Below are 20,772 nucleotides of genomic sequence, written 5' to 3'. Positions count from 1 at the left end.
TTGATCGATGAACGATCCAGCAAACTCAGATTATCGTTCAGTGTGGAAGGACCCACACACTATTGAGGCTGTGCACTTACTCTATGTGGACACTAGAGGGCAGGCCTGTGCAGTACAGTCTTCAGCATACTTCACTGTTTGTAACTTCTGTGACAACTCCAGCTTTTGTGACACATCTTATCAATAAACGGCTTCTTCCACATATGCGGGTCAGGAGCTTGCTAGTGTTTTTCTATGCTGCTGTACAGACTTTATCAATGAGCAGACTGACAACTCCTGCTGCTATCTGGTTATCTACGCTGCAGGCTACACTTGGCTCTTCTGCCTTCTTGCTATGCCGCTTATTTTTTCAGCTGCTATAAAAATAAATACTTTTTTAACCTTGGGAACACATCAGCAGGTAAGAAAATATTTATTTCCGCAGACTTGTTTTGGGCATTCAATGGGAGTTCAGACAGCTCATGGGTAATGCAGTTTTATTAGAAGGTTAGTCATGTGACATGCTCTGCTGGACCACCAATTTCAGGCTTTGCACCAAAAAGCGAGAAGGAAATTCTGGAGGTCAGAAAAAGAAGAACCAAGCCGTGGTATAGGTATGTATCTAAAAGTTTATTAAGGATGTGAGAGTTTGGGAACAATTTTGAAAAGTGAGAAAACCCCTTTAACTCTTTGTGAGTTACCTTGGTATCTTACATGGGTACCAGATTCTAGGCAATGAACACTAGTAGCTAAGGGTACGGCCATGTAGGCGGCTGCAATGTATGCAGTTTTACAGCAAACGGCCCCATTGAAAGCAATGGGAGAAATCTGCTGCGGCTGAGACAACCACGGTGGGGGAATCCCTTCATCGCCAGTGGGCATGAAGGGATTCTCCATAGTGATGCAAGGATGTTTTTATATAAAAACAGCACCACGTCCATGGGGCTTTCACATGGTGGAAAGTGTGATACCAGGCCATAAATCACGCCCGATATCGCCCTCACCAGTGTGAAGGAGTCCTTAAGATCAAAGATCTTTTTCTTTATTGTCAAAGTTAAAATAGATCAATACTTACGGGAGAACCAAAGTGTTTTCCGGAAAATCAAGGAAGTCGTAGAGCTTGGTTTGCTGGGCATACAGCTCGTCGTGTAGGATAGGAAGCTTTTTCAGTGCCTTAGCGAATGCATTTGCCTGAGGAGCCAAAACTAAAGCAAAAAATACAAAAAAGTACAAAATTATTGCAATTTGTTTAACTTATGTGAAAAAGCCAAGAATTCTAATTAGATTTTAGAATTTCTTTAATTCAGTAAGTACCATATATTTACACTGACTTTGTGTATTGTATAAGTATAATCCCCACCCTCTGCACAACATGAGGTTATCTTAGTGTATGGCTGGAGATGGGCAGTCCTCTATAGGGAACTTTGTGCCAGCTATCTACAGCTTTCACGGTTTTACAATTTACTTGCAGTGTGAAAGTTGCTTATCTTGCCTCACGCAGCAAAGTAAAATCCTAATTCTTTCAAATAACCCCTTGTCTAGTAATTATGGTGAGCAGCTCATTTTCACTGTAGAAAAAAAATAGTAACAATATGTATTGAAACATACACATTAGATGTAGATCGGCCAAACCCACAGATTGCAGCGGGACAGGTTGACCACCCAATATGCATGGCAGCCTCCAAACCCTCCTCTGATGGCAGATATATTGGATTTCAATTGATCTCGGGATATAAACTGAGCCGAGCAATTATGTTTATGCGGGAAATAGAGGAGAAAGCGGTCGGCCAAGCCAAGGGTGCACCTTTATGGGGCCAATCTGTGTGCGCACGCGTAAGGCAAATTAGGAAAGACAACTGTCAGCCGTGCATACACGTGTATGGAAGGATCAGAAGAAATAGCCGAATGAGCGTTCGGCTGAGTACTCTCTATCATATGTGTGGGGATCTTAAGTCAAGCACTCCAGTCAGATAAGCAGTGGTAATTAATCAGACAATTAAAAAATATATCTTTTTTTTATACTCTCAAAAGACACAATACAATTACCTCTAATAGCTCGAGTGCATTCATACAGTAATTCATATTAAGTGTCCATATTGCTAAATAACCTACTGGCCAGTATGTAGTCTATACATCAATAGTCAATCTATATGAAGGATGAGTCAAAAGTCAGGGCCACCCATAATATCTTCTGAAGTAAAAGAGATACAAGTAAGAAAAACTTTGTAGAACACTAAAGGACCATTTAGACCTGCAATTTATCATTTGAACGAGCTCACCCGTTCGCTTGTGCAGCATGCCTATACAGGCAGATACATATTTGGCGCGTTCAAACGAGAAATCGTTCAGTTATTCACATTGACTGTATAAGTTATTGAGAGCGACTGAACGAGCGCCATTTAAACCGAACAGTTAGTAAATGAGCCAACATAGATTTTTTTTTGCCTATATAGAATGAACGAAACTCGAACAATTTATCGCTAGTCATTCGATCATTGGTTGCATTTACAATGAACAAATATTGTTCATTTTGTCTCATTTGAACAATAATGGTTCCGTGTAAAAACACCTTTAGTTGTGTGTGGGAAAACTTTTTGACAGTATGCTGGTGCCTGTCTGCTATCTTGGATTCAGCCCAAGAAACGTCAATGGAGAGGGCGTCATGGGATACACGATTTAAGTGCAGAATTATATGACAAATTGATGGCTGCAGTAATTTTTTTTTCAACACCTGCAACCATTTTTTAGTCCTGAATGATGTCATGTTGAGTATTAATAAAGTTATGCTGAATTATGTGGTATGGAAACTGCTAATTACATATGTTTTCAGGTACTAACAAATGCTGTTAATCTAGAACAGAGATCATCCTGATGGTCGGTAACAGAAATTCATATGATGTGGCTGAGGCTTTCAATCAAGAACACCGAAAGAATATCTTTGCATGTAAATGGGCCTTAAAACGACTGAAAGATTGAGTGATCTATTTGCATAAAGTTTTAATGGCCATTAACACTTTATCATCTGCATTTGCATGTAAAAAAAACTTCTAGGAGCTGTTTGCAGAGCCCAGTGGGCGAATAAACACACGTCCAGCTGTGCAAACAGCTGTCGGCAGACTCCATTGTTCTCCTTATGGCAAGTGTAAATACATGCTAGGAGAGAACAGCCTGCGCTCTATTTAAAGATGTGTTTTTGGTTTATCTCTCAGTAGCTAAACAATGGATTTTAAATTAACCTTAAAATCATCAAACGAAAAGTGCACGAGTGTACATGTAACGATTATCGCTCATTTACGGTCGTTTGAACGAATTTTGGGTGAAAATCGTTGTGTGTAAATGGTCTTTTATGAAGAGACCCAGTGAGCGCATGAATTGTCAGGAAACGGATTCAGAAGTTCTGGAAACTCTTCAGTATTGGTGATTTTGCTCATTAACCTCCGCATTACCAAAAAAGTTTGCCTCATCACTAAACAAGACAGAACTTGCAAATCGTGTATCTCGTTCCCTCATTTGTAAGATCCATTGACGGAATTCTAAGCATTTATCAGGGTCATCTTCACACAACTTCTCTTACAGCTGCAGTTAAGATCGGTGCCACTTGTAAGGATCCTCAAGACATATAACAGTTTGTTGACTCACAGCATGCTCCAATGCTTCCATGTGAAAACAGCTAACACAGCTGCCACCACCTGGGATTGGAAACACTGCTCAGACTATCACTTCTCAGCTTGTCCTGGACACTAACAGCTTCTCTAAAAACTTCTGAATCAGTTTCCAGATAGCCAGTGAATGCACAAACTGTCTTCTTGGGTGTTCTTGACTGAAAGCAGTGGCCACAAGATGATCTCTGTTCTGTCCTGTCTGGTTGACAGCATCTTCTGGTACCTAAACAGACATGCCATTAGTGTTTTCTATACCACATAATTCAACGTAACATTAATACTCAACATGACGTTATCCATAACTTCAAAATGGTTGCAAGTATTGAAAATGACTGAACCTCTCAATTTCTGATGAAATAATACCCTTAAATCATTTACCACAAGACCCCCTTTCCAATGAAGCTTCTTGGGCTAAATCCAAGATGGCAGCCATCAAGATAGCCACTATAGTGCCGAAAAAAATTTCCTCCTCCCATCTAAATGTTCTTGAAAGTTTCCTACTCCTACCTCTTTTCCTTCAGAAGATATTCTAGGTGGCCCTGAATTTTGAATCATTCTGTATTTCATGGAATGTGGGATTCCAATACATTTTATAACTTGGCCACTGGTAATAAGATTAAAAAAAGGTAGGGTGCCCAAATTCAAAAATATATATTTATGTCAACATATCTATCTATCCATCTACAAACACAGCTGCTTGAACTATATTAGTAAAAATCCATCTAATGAATTTGATATTGCCCCCCTTAAGGTCTATATACATATAATCCGGACTCCAGAATATAACTATTATTACTGAAGAACATATGCTTCTTCCAGAATTAGATCCAGGTCAAGAGGGAAAGAAGAAGGCAAAGACTATGTAGGGAACATAGGTCAAAAAGGAGAGCAGCCAGCAAATTCTCAGTATCGACACATCACAAAAATACGCCCCGTTAGCAGTGGTGCCAACAGCCATCCATGGATAAATCAACAACTCAAGTTCACATTGCTCCATCCGTAGTGAGGTCAATGCTCCCGTCTGCAAATATATGCTCAGCTTGTGCACCGGCTTTCCAACCAAAATCACCACAGATGGAAATTCAATCGGTGCAACAGTTTACTCACAATACCCGCAGCTCTTCCGATGTCTTCCAACAAGATTTTCAACCCTCGAGTGGAGTCCATGATGACAATCAAAAGAGGCAAGATCCGAGGCAGCTAGGAAAGAAGCAAAGTACTGACATCCATCCACTAACATGTATCGTCCAGTACTGGACTCCCTCTGGGTGCACGAGCACTAGAGGTTCAGTGTGGACAGAGGTTCAAATGTCAAAAGGGGCACTCATCAATATGTGCGAGTCATTATATCCAAAAAACACCACTTTACTAAATATGGCTGCTTTTACACGCATCACAGAAGGGGAAATCAAGAATTAAAAACAAATCACAGAAAATGGCCGTTACTTACTGACTGAGGAGTGCATATAGATGCATCCTCCTCTCACCATGCAGGTAGCTGACTACCAAATGGAGGAGCCAATAACACCTGTGCAGGACACCGATAAAACACCCACTCACACTGCCTCCTGATAATGAGGGGGGTGGATGCTTGGTGTATACTCCCACACATAGTGGATACAGGGTGCCAGACCATTCTGATATATGTAGTTCACCATGCAGACCAGCAACCTATTAATGACGCCATGATAATTCGGCGGGTTGCCCTGCATATCCATCAGTGAACCACATTGGTACTGCCACCCTGGGCTCCCCCTGGAGTCTTAATGCCACACTGCATGTGAAAGATAGATAATAAATGCAAGGCATTGGTTGGATGTTGGCCAAGATACATGAGCCCACTAACCACTTCACGGTTCCTTGCGTTGTAGTGGGTCCCTACACTAATATAAATGCATCACAGAAGGGGAAATCAAGAATTAAAAACAATCACACAATGGAGCAATAAGTCGTTTGCACGAGCGTTCACACACAATGACGTGCGGACTATTTATGTCTGCAAAAAATGAAAGATGACCGAGAAGCACTGTCATGGTTTTTTCATATTTTTTTATTTTTAATAAAGTTTAGTAATTTGCACTAATTTGTTCCTTTACTAACTCTGACTAGTGCGCTCTTTTGGTTTTCTAATATAACGCGTTTTTTCTTCATACCCGGTTTGGAAGTCAGCACCATTTATTCCCTATAAACGTCAAGCCTTGGGAATCTGCTATCCTGTCCTCAATCTGCCTATACACTTTGTGGGAAAACTTTTAGCAAAGTACCATCTGACAAATATATATCCTACTTAGGCCGACTTCACACAGGCGTATTTGCATGCGCAATACGCAGTGAATAGAACCTATTGATTTCAATAGGTTTGTTCACTTGCGCATACTTTCATGCGCATTTCAGTTATGTAGAAAAAAAAACGCAGCATGCTCTATTTTCCTATGCACCAAAAGTCCCCATAGAAGTCAATGAAGGATGCGCAAATGCTAAAAAGGTGGGGGGAAAAAAAAGAACACCTCTTGAAGTCATTAGATTAATTAGCCATTAAAATGGCTTGGAGCATAGGTGATTTTTATTTTTTTTTGCAAATGCACATGCCTTGAAAACAGCAAAAATGGCAAAATATTCACCGCTGCATGTGTAAAAAGAGCATTGTTCATTCAGAGAATACATGGTACTCATGCGAGTGCAAATAAGCTTATGCTCGTGTGAGACCGGCCTTAGATTGCTGGTATATTGGAAGAACATAAAAGAAATGAGATATTTATTCCATAACAATACCATAGGAAATTATACAGTATATCACATACTTTGAGAAGTTGTAAAATAGCAGCTACCATCTAAGCAACAAGTACACACATTTGGTGTGACCAACAGATCATTAGATTTGTTCCTTGCAGATCACCAACAGCTAGAGAACAAAGAATTAAAGAGCACTGAAAAGGCTCTCTCAGCACAGCGCCCAATGCCGTCACACCTTAGAAAACAGAGTTTTAATAATTCCCGTACTGACCGGTCTAGTAAGGTAGGCCCGGACTACCTCTATTCCCTACAGTGCGTTCCAATCTCCAGTGATGGGGATGACCTCTTCTATGTCATCCACAGTGCTGGCCAAAATTTTGTGCCACGCAACAACAGACTGGTGCATGCGCAGTAGAGTCAGTCAATTCTGTCTACAACAGGGCTAAACAATTTGCCTACGTGTGGTTGTGTCCAAAACACAACAATTAATTCTTGACTGAAATTTTTATTCACAAATTTTCCAAGGCGACTGACTGGTCATCCTTTACTGACAGGATCAGCCCCCATCAGGTTTTGAGTTCTTACGAATTTTGAAATTAACCCTTTCCAATCCAATTTTTATCCTGGTTTTCCTAGGGGACTTACTCTTTTTCTGCCATTATACAATGGTGCTATCTGCTGGCTGAACCCAGTACTGCATGAGGTGACATGCTGGATAGGCTCCAACAACAGAGAGGCTGGCAATATACAGTAAGAGAACCCCGACGAATATCTTCTAACATGGGAGCTGTACAGCCTTAAATCATAATGTCTTCAGAGGTCAGACAATACATTGGAAAGGGTTAAGAGTATAAATCTTCAGATGGCAAACATTCAAAATTTGATTCTGGTTTGTTAAAAAGCAAATGCCAAGAATCTATTTAATTTTTCGCTTTTCTGAGAAATCCAGTTTTTCTCTAATTTGACATGTTAACCCTTTGCAATCCAATTTTGGATTCAGGGTTTCCTAGGGGGCTCTCTCTTTCTACCATTATACCATGGTGCCATCTGCTGGCTAGAGCCAGTACTGCAGTATGGGACATGCTGGAGAGGCTCCCCCAGACAGCAGAGCAGCCACTAATATACAGTAAGAATACCCTGCCGGACGTCTTCCGAGATCGAAGCTGTACAGCCTTCAATCAGAAAGTCTTCAGACATCAGAGAGTGGATTGGAAAGGGTTAATTGATGCATGGCCTCCACCTACAGTCACTCCTCCTTCCAGAGGACGTCACCTGCTTTTATGATAAATTACCAGGAGGCTACACAGTTCTGTTATTGCAATGTGTTCAGCCTTACCCAAATTATTCAATGTCCAATGACACAAATTTTTATTTTTTTAAAGGTTTTTGACCATGAATTCCATAGAAGTTCTTAGCATATAGGGAGGCACCTATGGAAATTATAAATGGCCTAATCAATTCTCCTTGTCAAACCCCCTAATAGGAGGATAGTCATCAACACTTATAGACTGGGCTCCCAGTTCCTCTTGTAGCTGCTGTGAACCTGTTCCTGTTGTGTTGCAGCCAGGCTGTTACTTAGTATCTGCCGGTCACATGTTACACCAGGAATGTATACAGTTATGCTGTAATGTGACCGCGCTCATGCACACACGCAAGTAACCTTCATGACACATCATGCAACCCGGTCATAAAAATAAGTGCAGAATTCAAGGTTAAAGCAGCTAGTAGAGAAACACAATAGGGTGTATACACATAAATAGCAGCTTCACTCTACAGATTATCCTGCTTTCCTTAGCTTTATCTGTCTATGGGAAAGCTGAGTTACAAGTTGGAGGACTCTACGTCTGCCACTACAGTTCTCACTGACTTGTCAATCAGTTTTCCCAGACAACTGAATGGCAAATGTGCCTTATGTACTAGTATAGGGGAAGCCAATCAGGAGGCTGGAATCGGCACACGTGACGGGGCGGAGCTACACGATGAAGCGTAGAAGGGGCGGAGCCAGAACGCCGCTGCTGCCGGACAGACCCGAAGGCAGAAGACCCTTCTGCGCAAGCGCGTCTAATCGGGCGATTAGACTCTGAAGTTAGACGGAGCCATGGAGACGGGGACGCCAGCGCAGGGAAGGTAAGTGAATAACTTCTGTATGGCTCATATTTAATGCACGATGTACATTACAAAGTGCATTAATATGGCCATATAGAAGTGCTGAACCCCACTTGCTTTCGCGAGACAACCCCTTTAAAGGAAACATGCCACCAGGTTCATGCTGACCGAACCACAGCCAGTATAAACTCAGGACAGGTAGGCACACTGCGCCCGTGTAGGTTTTATTGTGAAATAACTAACATACTTTGAAGGTTAATTTTAATGGTGCTCTGAGTTATGCGGTGGTGGCATGCTGGCCTCTCCCCAACAGGATGATGTAGAGTAAAAGCTCTCTCTAGAGACCAAAGGGGAGAGAGCTTTCACTCTATAAGATTCAGATGGAGAGAGCCATGGCTCGGAGCGCCCTTCCAGGTCCAAATATGAAGTACATATATTCCGAAAAGGCTGCAGTGTTTTAGCATAAAGCATATACGGAAGCGGTATATATATATATATATATATATATTCCTGTGATCATGCTGTCTATAAGTCAATAGAGAGGGGCGGGGGAGAGCGAGGAGAGAAATCTCCCGCAGTCTCCTCGCTGTGAGCCAGCGATACTAGCTCCTGTGCAAGAGCACAGGAGCGAGGACACACAGGGACAAGTGTCGGGCATCGTTTTCCCGACATTCGTCCCGTCTAAATAGACCCTTACTTATCTGGATCAGCATGATTACTGCAAGACCTCGTTTATATACCGGATTTTCCGGCGTATAAGCCGACTTTTTAACCCAGGAAAATCTTCTCCCAAGTCGGGGGTCGTCTTATATGCCGGGAATACGCTGACATCATTGAATGGCTGTGATTGGTTAACGCAGCGCCGGCTTTCATTGGCTGATGCCGCATTGAGTTAGCCAATCAAGAGCATTAGCTTTCTGGAGGTGGGACATTCAAGCCCCGCATCCAGAAAGCAATGCTCTGTCGGCGTAGAGGAGGGAGCAACAGCCTGCAGCATTGCCGCGGGAGGGGAGTATTGTTTTTTTCCTACAGCGTATTCCCGATGTATAAGTCGGCAGTTGGGGGTCGTCTTGTATGCAGGAAAATACGGTAGGTTTATTTTTTTTACTACTCGTCCACAATAACAATTGAATCCGCATCACCCCATTCTAAGACCCATAACATTTTTAGTTTTCTTCCAACGGAGCTGTGTGAGATCTTGTTTTGTGCAGGAAGAGTTGCATTTTTATTGGTACACGTGACTTTTGGATAGTTTTTTATTACATTTTTTGAAGGTGAACTAAAAGAAAATAGCAATTCTAGGATTACTTTTTTAAATTATATTTGTGGCATTTTTTTCTTTAGTCCCTGAAGGGCACTTGAAGATGCAATTGTTCGATTGCTAGGATAGTACAGTGCATTACTTATGTAGTGCATTTTACTAAGCCTATGCCAGCAGTGTATTAGACTGGAAGCAGAATGTAATAGACTGAGTAACATGGTACACATGGAGGCCTTTGTAGGGCTTCCAGCTGCCATGAGAACCAATTGGTACCTTGTGATCGCATTGCCAAATGCTGTTGGGTGACAGAAAGAGCCCCTCCTCATGTGATCTGCTAAGGGGTCAAACTACCAGAATGTGAAGTCTCCCCTCCTGTGGCGGTTACAGCAGGAGCCTGGCTGTCATTAGTCACCCAAGCCACTGACTTAAAAAAAAGTTAGTGCATGTTTAAAGCCCATTAGTGTGGTCAGAAAAAGGAGTATTGGCCATCACCAAGTGCTTAAAGAGAATATCACTACAACCCCTATTAGGACATATTCTGGCTATTTTCTTATGGCATGTTCACATGGGCTACAATCTCAGAACCACGTTAGTACTACAGCACATATCTGCATAGTATTAAAAAAAAATGCTGAAGCAGTGTGGACTACTATGTGGCAGAATTCCGCCATGGAAACAAGACCTCATTGGTCTATGGCAAACCTCTTACTTTTTTATTATAATGCATTGGAAAATAAATTGCACAAACAGCTGTTAAAGGGGTTTTCTAAGACTAAACTATTGATGATCTATTCTCAGGACAGATTATCAATAGTTAATTGGTATGGGTCTACTGCTTGGGATCCCTGCCAATAAGCTGATTGAAGTGCCAGGTACAGCACTGTACGTTGTATAGTGGCTAGGTCTGGTATAGCAGCTCAATCACATTCACCTGAAAAACATGTTCTTTGGCCATTTGATCGATGATGAAGCTCAGGATTCAAACACTGTATATTTAAAAGTAGTTGTCCTCCAATAGTGGATTTAAAAAAAAAAAATTTGGAAAATCTGATTAAAAATGCAACCTGAGATCAGACAAGCACGGCACTGACCCAGCTCTGAAATAAGACATCTGAGACAATCTGGTTGCTATGGATATCATTCCTTTATGTGGGGTTGTCGGGGTGAGCATCCCGGACAACCAAGCAATCATTGTAATACACGAGAAGCAAGCTTTGACGACTTAATGCCAAGTTCCTTCCATATTAGTAATATTTGGTGAAGCCAAATACAATCACGTCTAAACGGCGTGGATGAACTTGTAGAGGTTCTATCCAAAATACACTAAACATTGTGCCGGCAAAAACACATCACGAGGCGCCAACATGTTGTCGTAGAGGAACCGTACAAATATTGTGCAAAACCTTAATCGCTGAACTGATAAGCAGATTATAAGTGAGGCGCTTCTACAATAACAGCCTTTACTTATTAACCGCACAGTTTTGGCTCATCTCCACATTAATTTAGATTCCAGTATCCGTAATGTTACTGGATGATGACACATTACCCACACGACTGCGGTGGGACGAGAGGATGTAACCAGATGATTCCACTTATAGAATTCGGAGATGTACATGCTGTACATCCAGAGGGGAGGACACCTGGCGCCTCATATCAAGAGCATACCTCTAAAGTCCTATGGTGGGGTTCACGTGGGGTGGAACTGCTGCGGAATTTCCATGCAGACCCTCCATTATTAGTAGTGGCAAACTGGAAGAGATTTTAAAAATCTCGTCCACAACCTGCGGAAATTGACTTGCGGAATTCAATTCTACAGCATGTCAAGTTTCTTTCAGTCTCCGCTGTGAAATTCCCCTCCACTTAATGGTGCGAGTTTGGAGACAGGCTTTCAGCTGGAAATTAGCTGAGTGTGGACCCAGCCTAAGGGTGCCTGTCCACGGGCGTGATTCCACCGGCAAATCACGCCGGCCGACGCTTTCCATAGCATTGCTATGGAAAGCGCCGTCACCTGTCCATGAGCAGAGAATCATTGCAATTCTCTGCTCGCGGAGGGCAATTCACAGCATGCTGCGAATTCCCCCGATTCTCCGCGGCCAGCCTATCTATCAGATAGGGCTGACCGGCGGAGAATCGGCGCCAGCTCTTACTCCCGGGCGGCGGCTCCCGCGGCAGAGATCTGCCGTGGGACTCCGCATCACCCGTGGACAGGGGGCCTAAGTCTCTGTTCACAGTGGCCTAAATTACATCTATAACAGAAGCCATGACAGGTTGAGACTGTGACCATCAGGCCCCACTAGTGTTACTTCTTGGGGACCAGACAATTTTTAATGATTTTACATGTGTGGCAGTTTAATGGCCTATTTTTTGTTCTTGGGCTGCCAAAATTATTTTTGCTGCGTTTTTCCATGACATATAGGAATTTTTTTTTTTTACATACCCTTTTCCACTGATATTTTTTCCGTTTTTTTTTTTTTGTCATAAGAGCAATGTGTACAAAAAGTTGTTTGTTTTTTTTAATTCATAGTTCTCTAGTTTTAAAAGTAGTATATTTACGCTAAAACAAAGTACAGAAATGGGTTCCCCATTTTGTTTTGGACGTTTTGATATATAACTTGTATAGTCTTGACTAAGGGTGAATGCAGACAGCCGGATCAGATCCTGTGACCCATGCCCTATGCAGGGACCCGCATGCGTAGACGGGAGCCGGCGGCAGGTGAGTAACGTTTCTGTGCGGGGCTCGCATGCCGCGGTTTGTTTGCCGCGTCAAACAGCGGCCGTCTGCATAGGATTGCGTTTGTTAACGCAATCCTATGCAGGCTTCCAGCGGCGGAAATCCTGCCCACGGAATTTTCGCGGGAATTTCCGCCTGTCTGCAGGCGGCATAACACTCTGGTCAGAAGGGCCCAGGTGGCGGCAATTCGTCGATATGACTATCTAGCTTCTCGCATTTCAATAATGCGCCACCTTCCGAACTCTAAACTGGGTGAAATCTCTTCATAAAGGCATGTCTAGTGATCAACAAGCTCTACACAATCTCTGAGAGCCTATTATAGGCCAAGAGTGGAACCACTTTTAGGGGCTCAGGTGACAAGACTGTTCATCTAATCATGTTACAACTCTAAACATTTGCATATCTGCCTGAGATGTAACTGCATGATGAGTTTTGCAGCTAAACGACAACTCCCTCTAGGGGCGCAATTTCTTTTGACAGAGTGTATATACGTATTTGTATTTTATTGGGTAATTTTTTAACTTCCTTTTGTAACCATTTTTCTTAACATCTATGTTCCCCATGATTTCATATAATACCTCCAGGAGACATTCACAATGACCATTTTTTTTCTTATTTCAATTTTATATTGTAACTTAAGCATCCATAAGAGCCCCAGTAACCGGGGAAACATCGCCCTATAGTGACAGTAGTCATCACTGGCAGAGCTGGGCAGGGGTCTGCTAAGACCCTGAAGTTACAATCAGGAGGCTGGAACCGGCACACGTCATGGGGCGGAGCTATGCGATGACGCGTACAAGGGGGCGGAGCCAAAACGCTGATGCTGCCGAGCGGAGCTGAAGGGAGAAGACGGATCTGCGCAAGCGCGTCTAAAGAAGCAAGAAGACACCGAAATTAGACGGAACCATGGCGACGGGGACGCTAGCAACGGAGCAGGTAAGTGAATAACTTCTGTATGGCTCATATTTAATGCACGATGTATATTACAAAGTGCATTAAAGGTGTTGTCCCGCGCCGAAACGGGTTTTTGTTTGTTTTTTTAACACCCCCCCCCGTTCGGCGCGAGACAACCCCGATGCAGGGGTTAAAAAAACAAATCGGAGAGTGCTTACCTGAATCCCGGCGGTCCGGCGTCTTCATACTCACCTGCTGAAGATGGCCGCCGGGGTCTGCTCCCTCCGTGGACCGCAGCTCTTCTGTGCGGTCCATTGCCGATTCCAGCCTCCTGATTGGCTGGAATCGGCACGTGACGGGGCGGAGCTACACGGAGCCGGCATTCTGCACGAGCGGCCCCATTGAAGACCGCAGAAGACCCGGACTGCGCAAGCGCGGCTAATTTGGCCATCGGAGGCCGAAAATTAGTCGGCACCATGGAGACGAGGACGCTAGCAACGGAGCAGGTAAGTATAAAACTTTTTATAACTTCTGTATGGCTCATAATTAATGCACAATGTACATTACAAAGTGCATTATTATGGCCATACAGAAGTGTATAGACCCACTTGCTGCCGCGGGACAACCCCTTTAATATGGCCATACAGAAGTGTATACCCCACTTGATTTCGCGAGACAACCCCTTTAACTCTTTCCGTAGGCTCTGGCCAGTAAACATGGCAAAGGTTTCCCATTTGACTATGAAAAGCAGAGATGGGAATACAGTTTAAGTTTATGGGGTTCATAGAACGTGACAGGTTCCCTTTAAAGGAGATGTCCCGCGCCGAAACGGGTTTTTTTTTTTTTAAACCCCCCCCCCGTTCGGCGCGAGACAACCCCGATGCAGGGGTTAAAAAAACCACCCGCACAGCGCTTACCTGAATCCCGGCGGTCCGGTGACTTCAATACTTACCGCTGAAGATGGCCGCCGGGATCTTCTACCTTCGTGGACCGCAGCTCTTCTGTGCGGTCCACTGCCGATTCCAGCCTCCTGATTGGCTGGAATCGGCACGTGACGGGGCGGAGCTACACGGAGCCGCTCTCTGGCACGAGCGGCTCCATAGAAGACTGCTGAAGACCCGGACTGCGCAAGCGCGGCTAATTTGGCCATCGGAGGCCAAAAATTAGTCGGCTCCATGGGAACGAGGACGCTAGCAACGGAGCAGGTAAGTAAAAAACTTTTGATAACTTCTGTATGGCTCATAATTAATGCACAATGTACATTACAAAGTGCATTAATATGGCCATACAGAAGTGTATAGACCCACTTGCTGCCTCGGGACATCTCCTTTAAGTATTAGATGGTGCCCATTCAGAACAATGGTTTGTCTGTGTACCCAGGACGGGTGCTCCAGAGCGAGACGCTCTTTGTAACCACTCTTCATTCTGGCTAAGATCCACAATGGAGGCAACTAGACTCAAATCAAAGGGGTGAAAACTGCTGCAGATCGGCACCAAAATGCACAGCAAATCAACTGTGTGTGAACACACCCTAAGGGGAAAACCCAATTTTCCACACGGAGTCTGCCTGTAAATCCACAGCAGCTTTTGCTATGGATCCGGATCCGCATGCGAATCATCCCTGTCACTCTGAATCTCCAACATCTTTCCAAATGTGTTGGAAATTCTGCATGTGGATTTTGACCATTGAGAGGACATAATTCACATGCGGATCCATACGGTAGCAAAAACTGATACAGAATAGCTGTGGATTTCTGGGACGGTTCACACGGGCGCATTTATGGGCACCTAAGTGCAATGCATTTGTGCTGTAAATTAAGTGCTTTTGCCTGCTTACTGTACTCTTTTGCGCACGCAGGGCTCATTCTCAAGGGCATGAAACACCCTCCCTGCCGTGGTTTAAAGGGCTGTTAACCCTAATGAAGTCCAGATGTGTTCTTTTCCCCGAAATTTTGCGCATCCCATTACGTATTACGTATTGTGGGCACTTTGGGGCACACAAAAAAAGGGAAAGGAACATCTGGTATCAATGGGTTCTATTCTTTGCATCTTGTGCGCACAAATACGTCTGTGTGAAACCGCTCTTACAAGCAGATTCCACGCCAGAATCCGCCGTGTGAACATACCACGGATGTTTTTCCACCGCACGTTCTCTAGGGCATCTGCCCATCTGAACGGGGTCTTATCTTTTGGGCTTCAAAGCCATTTTCGTTACAGTTACAATTGGGGTAAACGTTACATTACAGGATTTACAACCAACCCACAAAAACAGGGATGGGATTGTCCTTTACGACCAATATGCTACCCATAGGGAAGGGGGCACCCAACTTTTCAAGAGATTTCCATGACCAAAGTATACTAAGTTACATCCTGGCATCTATCTGGGCACACTGCCAGAGGAGATGATAACCAAGTGTGACTGAAGCTTTCATCATCTCCCTCCAGTATATCCTATCTACACGATGGGGAACCACAGCTCTCAGCATTCCTCGTACAGCAGCAGTGCTTGCTGGGAGTTGTAGTTTGCCACCCGTCCCCCCTCCTGCCCGGGTACCTTCATTCTGGTACATCATGCCGATGGTGCCCCCGGTGTTCACGACCAGCACTCTGGCCTCGCTGGCGGCGCCGTTCAGGCTCTCCTGGGACCCGGACAGGCTCTTGGACAGCCTCCTCTTGCGGCTGTTCGGTGGGCCGGCTACTCGCGGGGGCAGCGCTGGGGGCTGCATGGGTGATGTCGCTGGGGCTTCTTGCTCCAGCAGGTCCAGGTGGGTATGGGACAGCGCCTTAGAGAGCAGCGACAAGGAGCTGCTGCTGCGGCGGGTAATGCCAGCTCTGTCCGTCTCCTCCGCCATGCTGCCAGCAGTGATAGGGACGACACTCCCCCCACGTGTGTACACACCGCCCCCGGCTGACGAGGAGACAGGGGAAGAGGTCACACAGACTGGGCACAGCCGAAGGGAGGGGGCGCTAGTCCAAATATGGCTGATGCCAAGTGATACTTCTAGGCACAGGTTTTGATTGGGCTACTTGCCAGGTAATACTCACTGATCTAGGTGTAGCTACAGGCCAGGTAAATACTTCTGGGGACTAGCCTAAGGGTGGCTATTGGTATGGCTTAGTGCATACCTAATGCTGCTGGACAAGTTAGCTAGGGCTGGATGCCAAGTAATGTTATTGGGCACGAGTCTACGTTGGCTACATGCCTGGTACTACTGCTGGGCACTGATCTAGGTGTAGCTGCAGGCCAGGTGAATACTTTTGGGCATTAGCCTAAGGGTGGCTATTGGTATGGCTTAGTGAATAGCTAATGCTGCTGGACAAGTTAGATAGGGCTGGATGCCAAGTAATATTATTGGGCACAAGTCTACGTTGGCTACATGCCTGGTACTACTGCTGGGCACTGATCTAGGTTTGGCTGCATGCCAGGTAATATTGCTGGGGTAGGATTGAATAGTAGGTAATGGGCCTAAGTACTTGTATAGGTAATAGCTGGGGGATGGGAGGGGGCAGAGGAGTATAGTTTTTTTTTTTTTTTACTTTAGCACCTGCCCAGCCTTCTTGTAATCATATAACCCCTTAAGGTGTTAAGTTGGTTAAATCAAACAAACTTCTGGATGTGCAAAATAAGTCACCCCCTGTGGACAATAGCACTGCAGAGCTGTCTATTGTTTGGGCATTGTCTTCCCTGCAGACAAGGCATGAATGTTGCAGGACAGGAGCTCCAACTATCACTGATCCGGAAGCGAACTATTCCCCCCACACTTCTTAAGATCCCCTCTACAATCATCCCAGACGGTTGTGCATCTTTGCTCCCTCAGCTGACAGCCTGCGGCCCCCTGACCCCTCCACTCAACCCTGTGTAAAGGCTGACACTTTTTATTCCTCTCTACTTCCCGCATGAACAATTTTATAATTACCAGCACTTACGCATTGGTGCAACTAATGTGCCCGAGAGGCAGAGAACAAGATGCTCAATGCACAAGAATTCATGGATTTCTGAAGACCCAACCTAACACACTTCTGCAGCCTTCTAAATTGGAGGCTTGCCATGTCTTAAAGGGACCGTATGGTTTTAGCAAGCTATGTAAAAAGAAAGTATCAGTGGAAATGTGTGTTACAACCCCAACTGAAACAATAGAGATCCCAGTGTTCTCCTAAATGCCGAACTAATATAGCATTGTTTCCACAGGACTATGTTCTGTTCCCATCACATTTATGGCATCAGTTTAATGTATCCATGGCTGACGTCAACCATAGGGCTGGTCGTTACTGGTACAATATGTCTCCAGCAGATGTATGGGTGGAGACATGGGTTGGCCAGACTGAGTTAGAGGATACGCCTAGGTGATGGGCATAGCTGTAGATTGGCTGGGACCTTCCTTCCTCAACCCCGCAGCAGGCAGCCCTGCTGTCACTCTCCTCGCTGGACTCCACTCCCATCCACCACTGGCGCTGCTGCCACCAACCCCTCTCATGGTCCATGGCACCAGTGGCAAACCCCTCGCTCACCATCAATGTTCACCCGCCGCAACAGCAGCAGGCGGCACTGGCCCCGCTGTCACTGTTATCACTGGGCTCCCTGCTGCTGTGTGCAGGAGCATGGAGCTGCTGCCGAGACAATGACAGGGGAGGACGGTACTGCTGCCGAGACACTGACAGTAGAGGAGGGCCGGTACCTGACATGTGCACTGTGCTCTCTATGGGGAGCAAGAACACCCATAGCCCGTTTGTGTCATAGTGTGCGCGGGGAGTAGTCCAGCACCGGCAGCAGGCAATCCAGATCTGGAGGCGTAACCTGTCACTAACCCTAGCCAACCTATGTCTCCACCCATAGTTCTGGTGGGAACATATTGCACCAGTACCGGGTTGGTCATGGTGCACCGCCGCTGCCCTGGCTTACCTTCCTTCAGCCATTGTCATCTAGCACAGCGTGACTGCTCCACCACTGGCAGGGTGCCTGTAGGGTACCTGCACTCCTGCCCCTTTACGTAAAGGGCCAATGTGCACACTTTTAACAGGTCCTCTGCAATTTTCTTCCTACTTTTTTTTAGGTATTCTGCCCACCATAGTAACATAGTATTCTAGGCTGAATGAAGACAATATCCCTCTGGTTCAGCCTGTTTCAACCGTCTAGTTTATCCAGAGGAAGGCAAAACCCCCAAGGGACAGAAGTAGAGATGAGTGAGCACACTTGGATAATGCAGTTACTTGAGCGAGCATCGCTCTTCTCGAGTAACTGCATCCTCGTCCGAGTAGGCTCAAGGGGGCGGCAGGGGTAAGCGGGGGGGTTGTGGGGGTGGAGAGAGATCTCTTTCACGCTCCCCTCCGCTCCCACTCGCCTGCTCGGACGAGAATGCAGTTACTCGAGAAGAGCGATGCTCGCTCGAGTAACTGCATTATCCCAGCGTGCTTGCTCATCTCTAGACAGAAGCCATTTAGCCCATTTGGGGGAAAATTTCTTCCCGACTCCATAATGGCAATCAGAATAATCCCTGGATCAACCTTTGATATTTCTTACCTGAATGTAAGACCCGAAACAACAACCCTGCTGGTCACCTAATGTCTATATCCTGTAATATCCTTCTGCTCAAGAAAGACATCTAGTTCCCTCTAAAAACCCTTTAATGGATTCTGCCATCACCACGTCCTCAGGCAGAGAGTTCCACAGTCTCACTGCTCTTACAGTGAAGAACCCCCTTCTGTGTTGGTGATGAAACCTGCTTTCTTCTAGACATAGCAGATGCCCTCTTGTTACCTTCTCAGTCCTGGGTATAAACAGATCATGGGAGAGATCCTTGTATTGTCCCCTCATGTATTTATATATAGTTATTTGATCACCCTTAGCCGTCTTTTTTTCTAGAGTAAATAATCCTAACTTTGATAGCCTCTCTGGGTATTCCAGTCCTCCCATTCCGTTTATTAATTTAGTTGCCCTTCTTTCAACCCCCTCAAGCCTTGCAACATCTTTCCTGAGCACCGGTGTCCAGAACTGTACGCAGTATTCCATGTGAGGCCTGACAAGTGCCTTATATAATGGAAGGATAATGTTCTCATCCTTCGCCTCTATACCTCTTTTAATGCACCCCAAGAGTTTATTAGCTTTTGCAGCAGCTGACTGGCATTGGTTGCTCCAGTTAAATCTACAATCCACTAGTACCCCCAGGTCTTTTCCCATATCACCTTTCCCTAGCAGTACCCCATTTAGTGACATCCGTTTCTCCTGCCCATGTGCATAACCTTACATTTATCAACATTGAACTTCATTTGCCATTTTTCTGCCCAAGCCCCCAGCTTATCCAGGTCAGTTTGTAGCCGTACCTTGTCCTCTGTTGCATTGATTATATTGTATAATTTTATGTCATCTGTAAATATTGATATTTTACTGTGCAGCCCCTCTATCAGGTCATTGATAAATATATTGAACAGAATGGGGCCTAATACTGAGCCCTGTGGCACCCCACTAGCAACAGTGGCCCAATCTGAGTAAGAACCATTTATTACCACCCTCTGCTTTCTATCTCTGAGCCAATTCTTTACCCAAATACACACGTTTTCACCCAATCTAAGCTGCCTTATTTTATATATCAGCCTATTATGTGGCATGGTGTCAAATGCTTTAGAGAAGTCCAGATATACAAGGTCAATAGACTCTCCCAGGTCCAGCCTAGAACTTACTTCATCGTAGAAACTGACCAAATTGGCCTGACATGATTGGCCCTTCATGAATCTATGCTGGTGAGGAGTTATTCCGTTGTTCTCCTTGAAATATTCTAGGATGGCATCTCTCAGACACCCCTCAAATATTTTGCCAGTTATTGAAGTGAGACTTACTGGCCTGTAGTTACCAGGCTCTCTTTTAGACCCATTTTGTAAATTGGAACCACGTTCGCAATGCGCCAACCAGTGGTACAACCCCGGTCTTAATCGTGTCCATAAATATAAGAAATAATGGTCTAGCTATCACTTCACTTAGCTCCCTTAGAACCCTTGGGTATATTCCATCTGGACCTGGCGATTGATCGATTTTAATCCTCTGTAACCGGCTCTGCACTCCCTCCTATGTTAGATATGCAATATGTAGCGGGAGTTCGTTTTATTCCTCTGCATCTCGTGTGACATTTCCTTTTCGTTTGTGAATACACTTGAAAAGAAACCATTTAATAGATTTGCCTCCCCCACACCAACTTCTTCTAGGATTTCTCCTGCATTATGTGTTAAAGGGCCAATGCTCTCAGTGCAAATCAGTTTGCTGTTAGTTGAAAAGTAGTTTAGGGTTGTTTTTGCTCTCTTTGACAATCAGTCTTTCTGCCTCCTCCTTAGCTATTTTAATCTTTTCTTTACATATTTTTGTTTTTCCTGTATAATTTTAGCGCTTCTTCACTACCTTCTCCTTTTGGTAGTTTAAA

At 44.7% G+C, this 20,772-nt stretch overlaps 1 protein-coding gene across 2 annotated transcripts in view; it reads right to left on the bottom strand.

Moving 5' to 3' along the window:
* The window catches only part of ASPG (asparaginase), a 97,057-nt gene extending 80,819 nt beyond the window's left edge, over positions 1-16,238 (bottom strand). The window contains exons 1-3 of one of the 2 annotated variants that reach the window (XM_066608140.1): positions 15,921-16,238; positions 4,749-4,841; positions 1,055-1,184 (exon numbers count right to left, since the gene is read on the bottom strand). In XM_066608140.1, coding sequence (XP_066464237.1) covers positions 1,055-1,184; positions 4,749-4,841; positions 15,921-16,218 — 521 coding nt within the window. In that variant the 5' untranslated portion in view covers positions 16,219-16,238. The remainder of the gene's footprint in view (positions 1-1,054; positions 1,185-4,748; positions 4,842-15,920) is intronic. The other variant, XM_066608141.1, reaches the window with a different exon arrangement.
* Positions 16,239-20,772: the final 4,534 nt, after the last annotated feature.

The sequence above is a fragment of the Eleutherodactylus coqui genome, chromosome 6 (genome assembly GCF_035609145.1).
Source record: "Eleutherodactylus coqui strain aEleCoq1 chromosome 6, aEleCoq1.hap1, whole genome shotgun sequence".
Lineage (NCBI taxonomy): Eukaryota > Metazoa > Chordata > Amphibia > Anura > Eleutherodactylidae > Eleutherodactylus > Eleutherodactylus coqui.
Note: the sequence above shows the minus strand (reverse complement) of the source record. Positions and strands in the feature narration are given on the sequence as shown.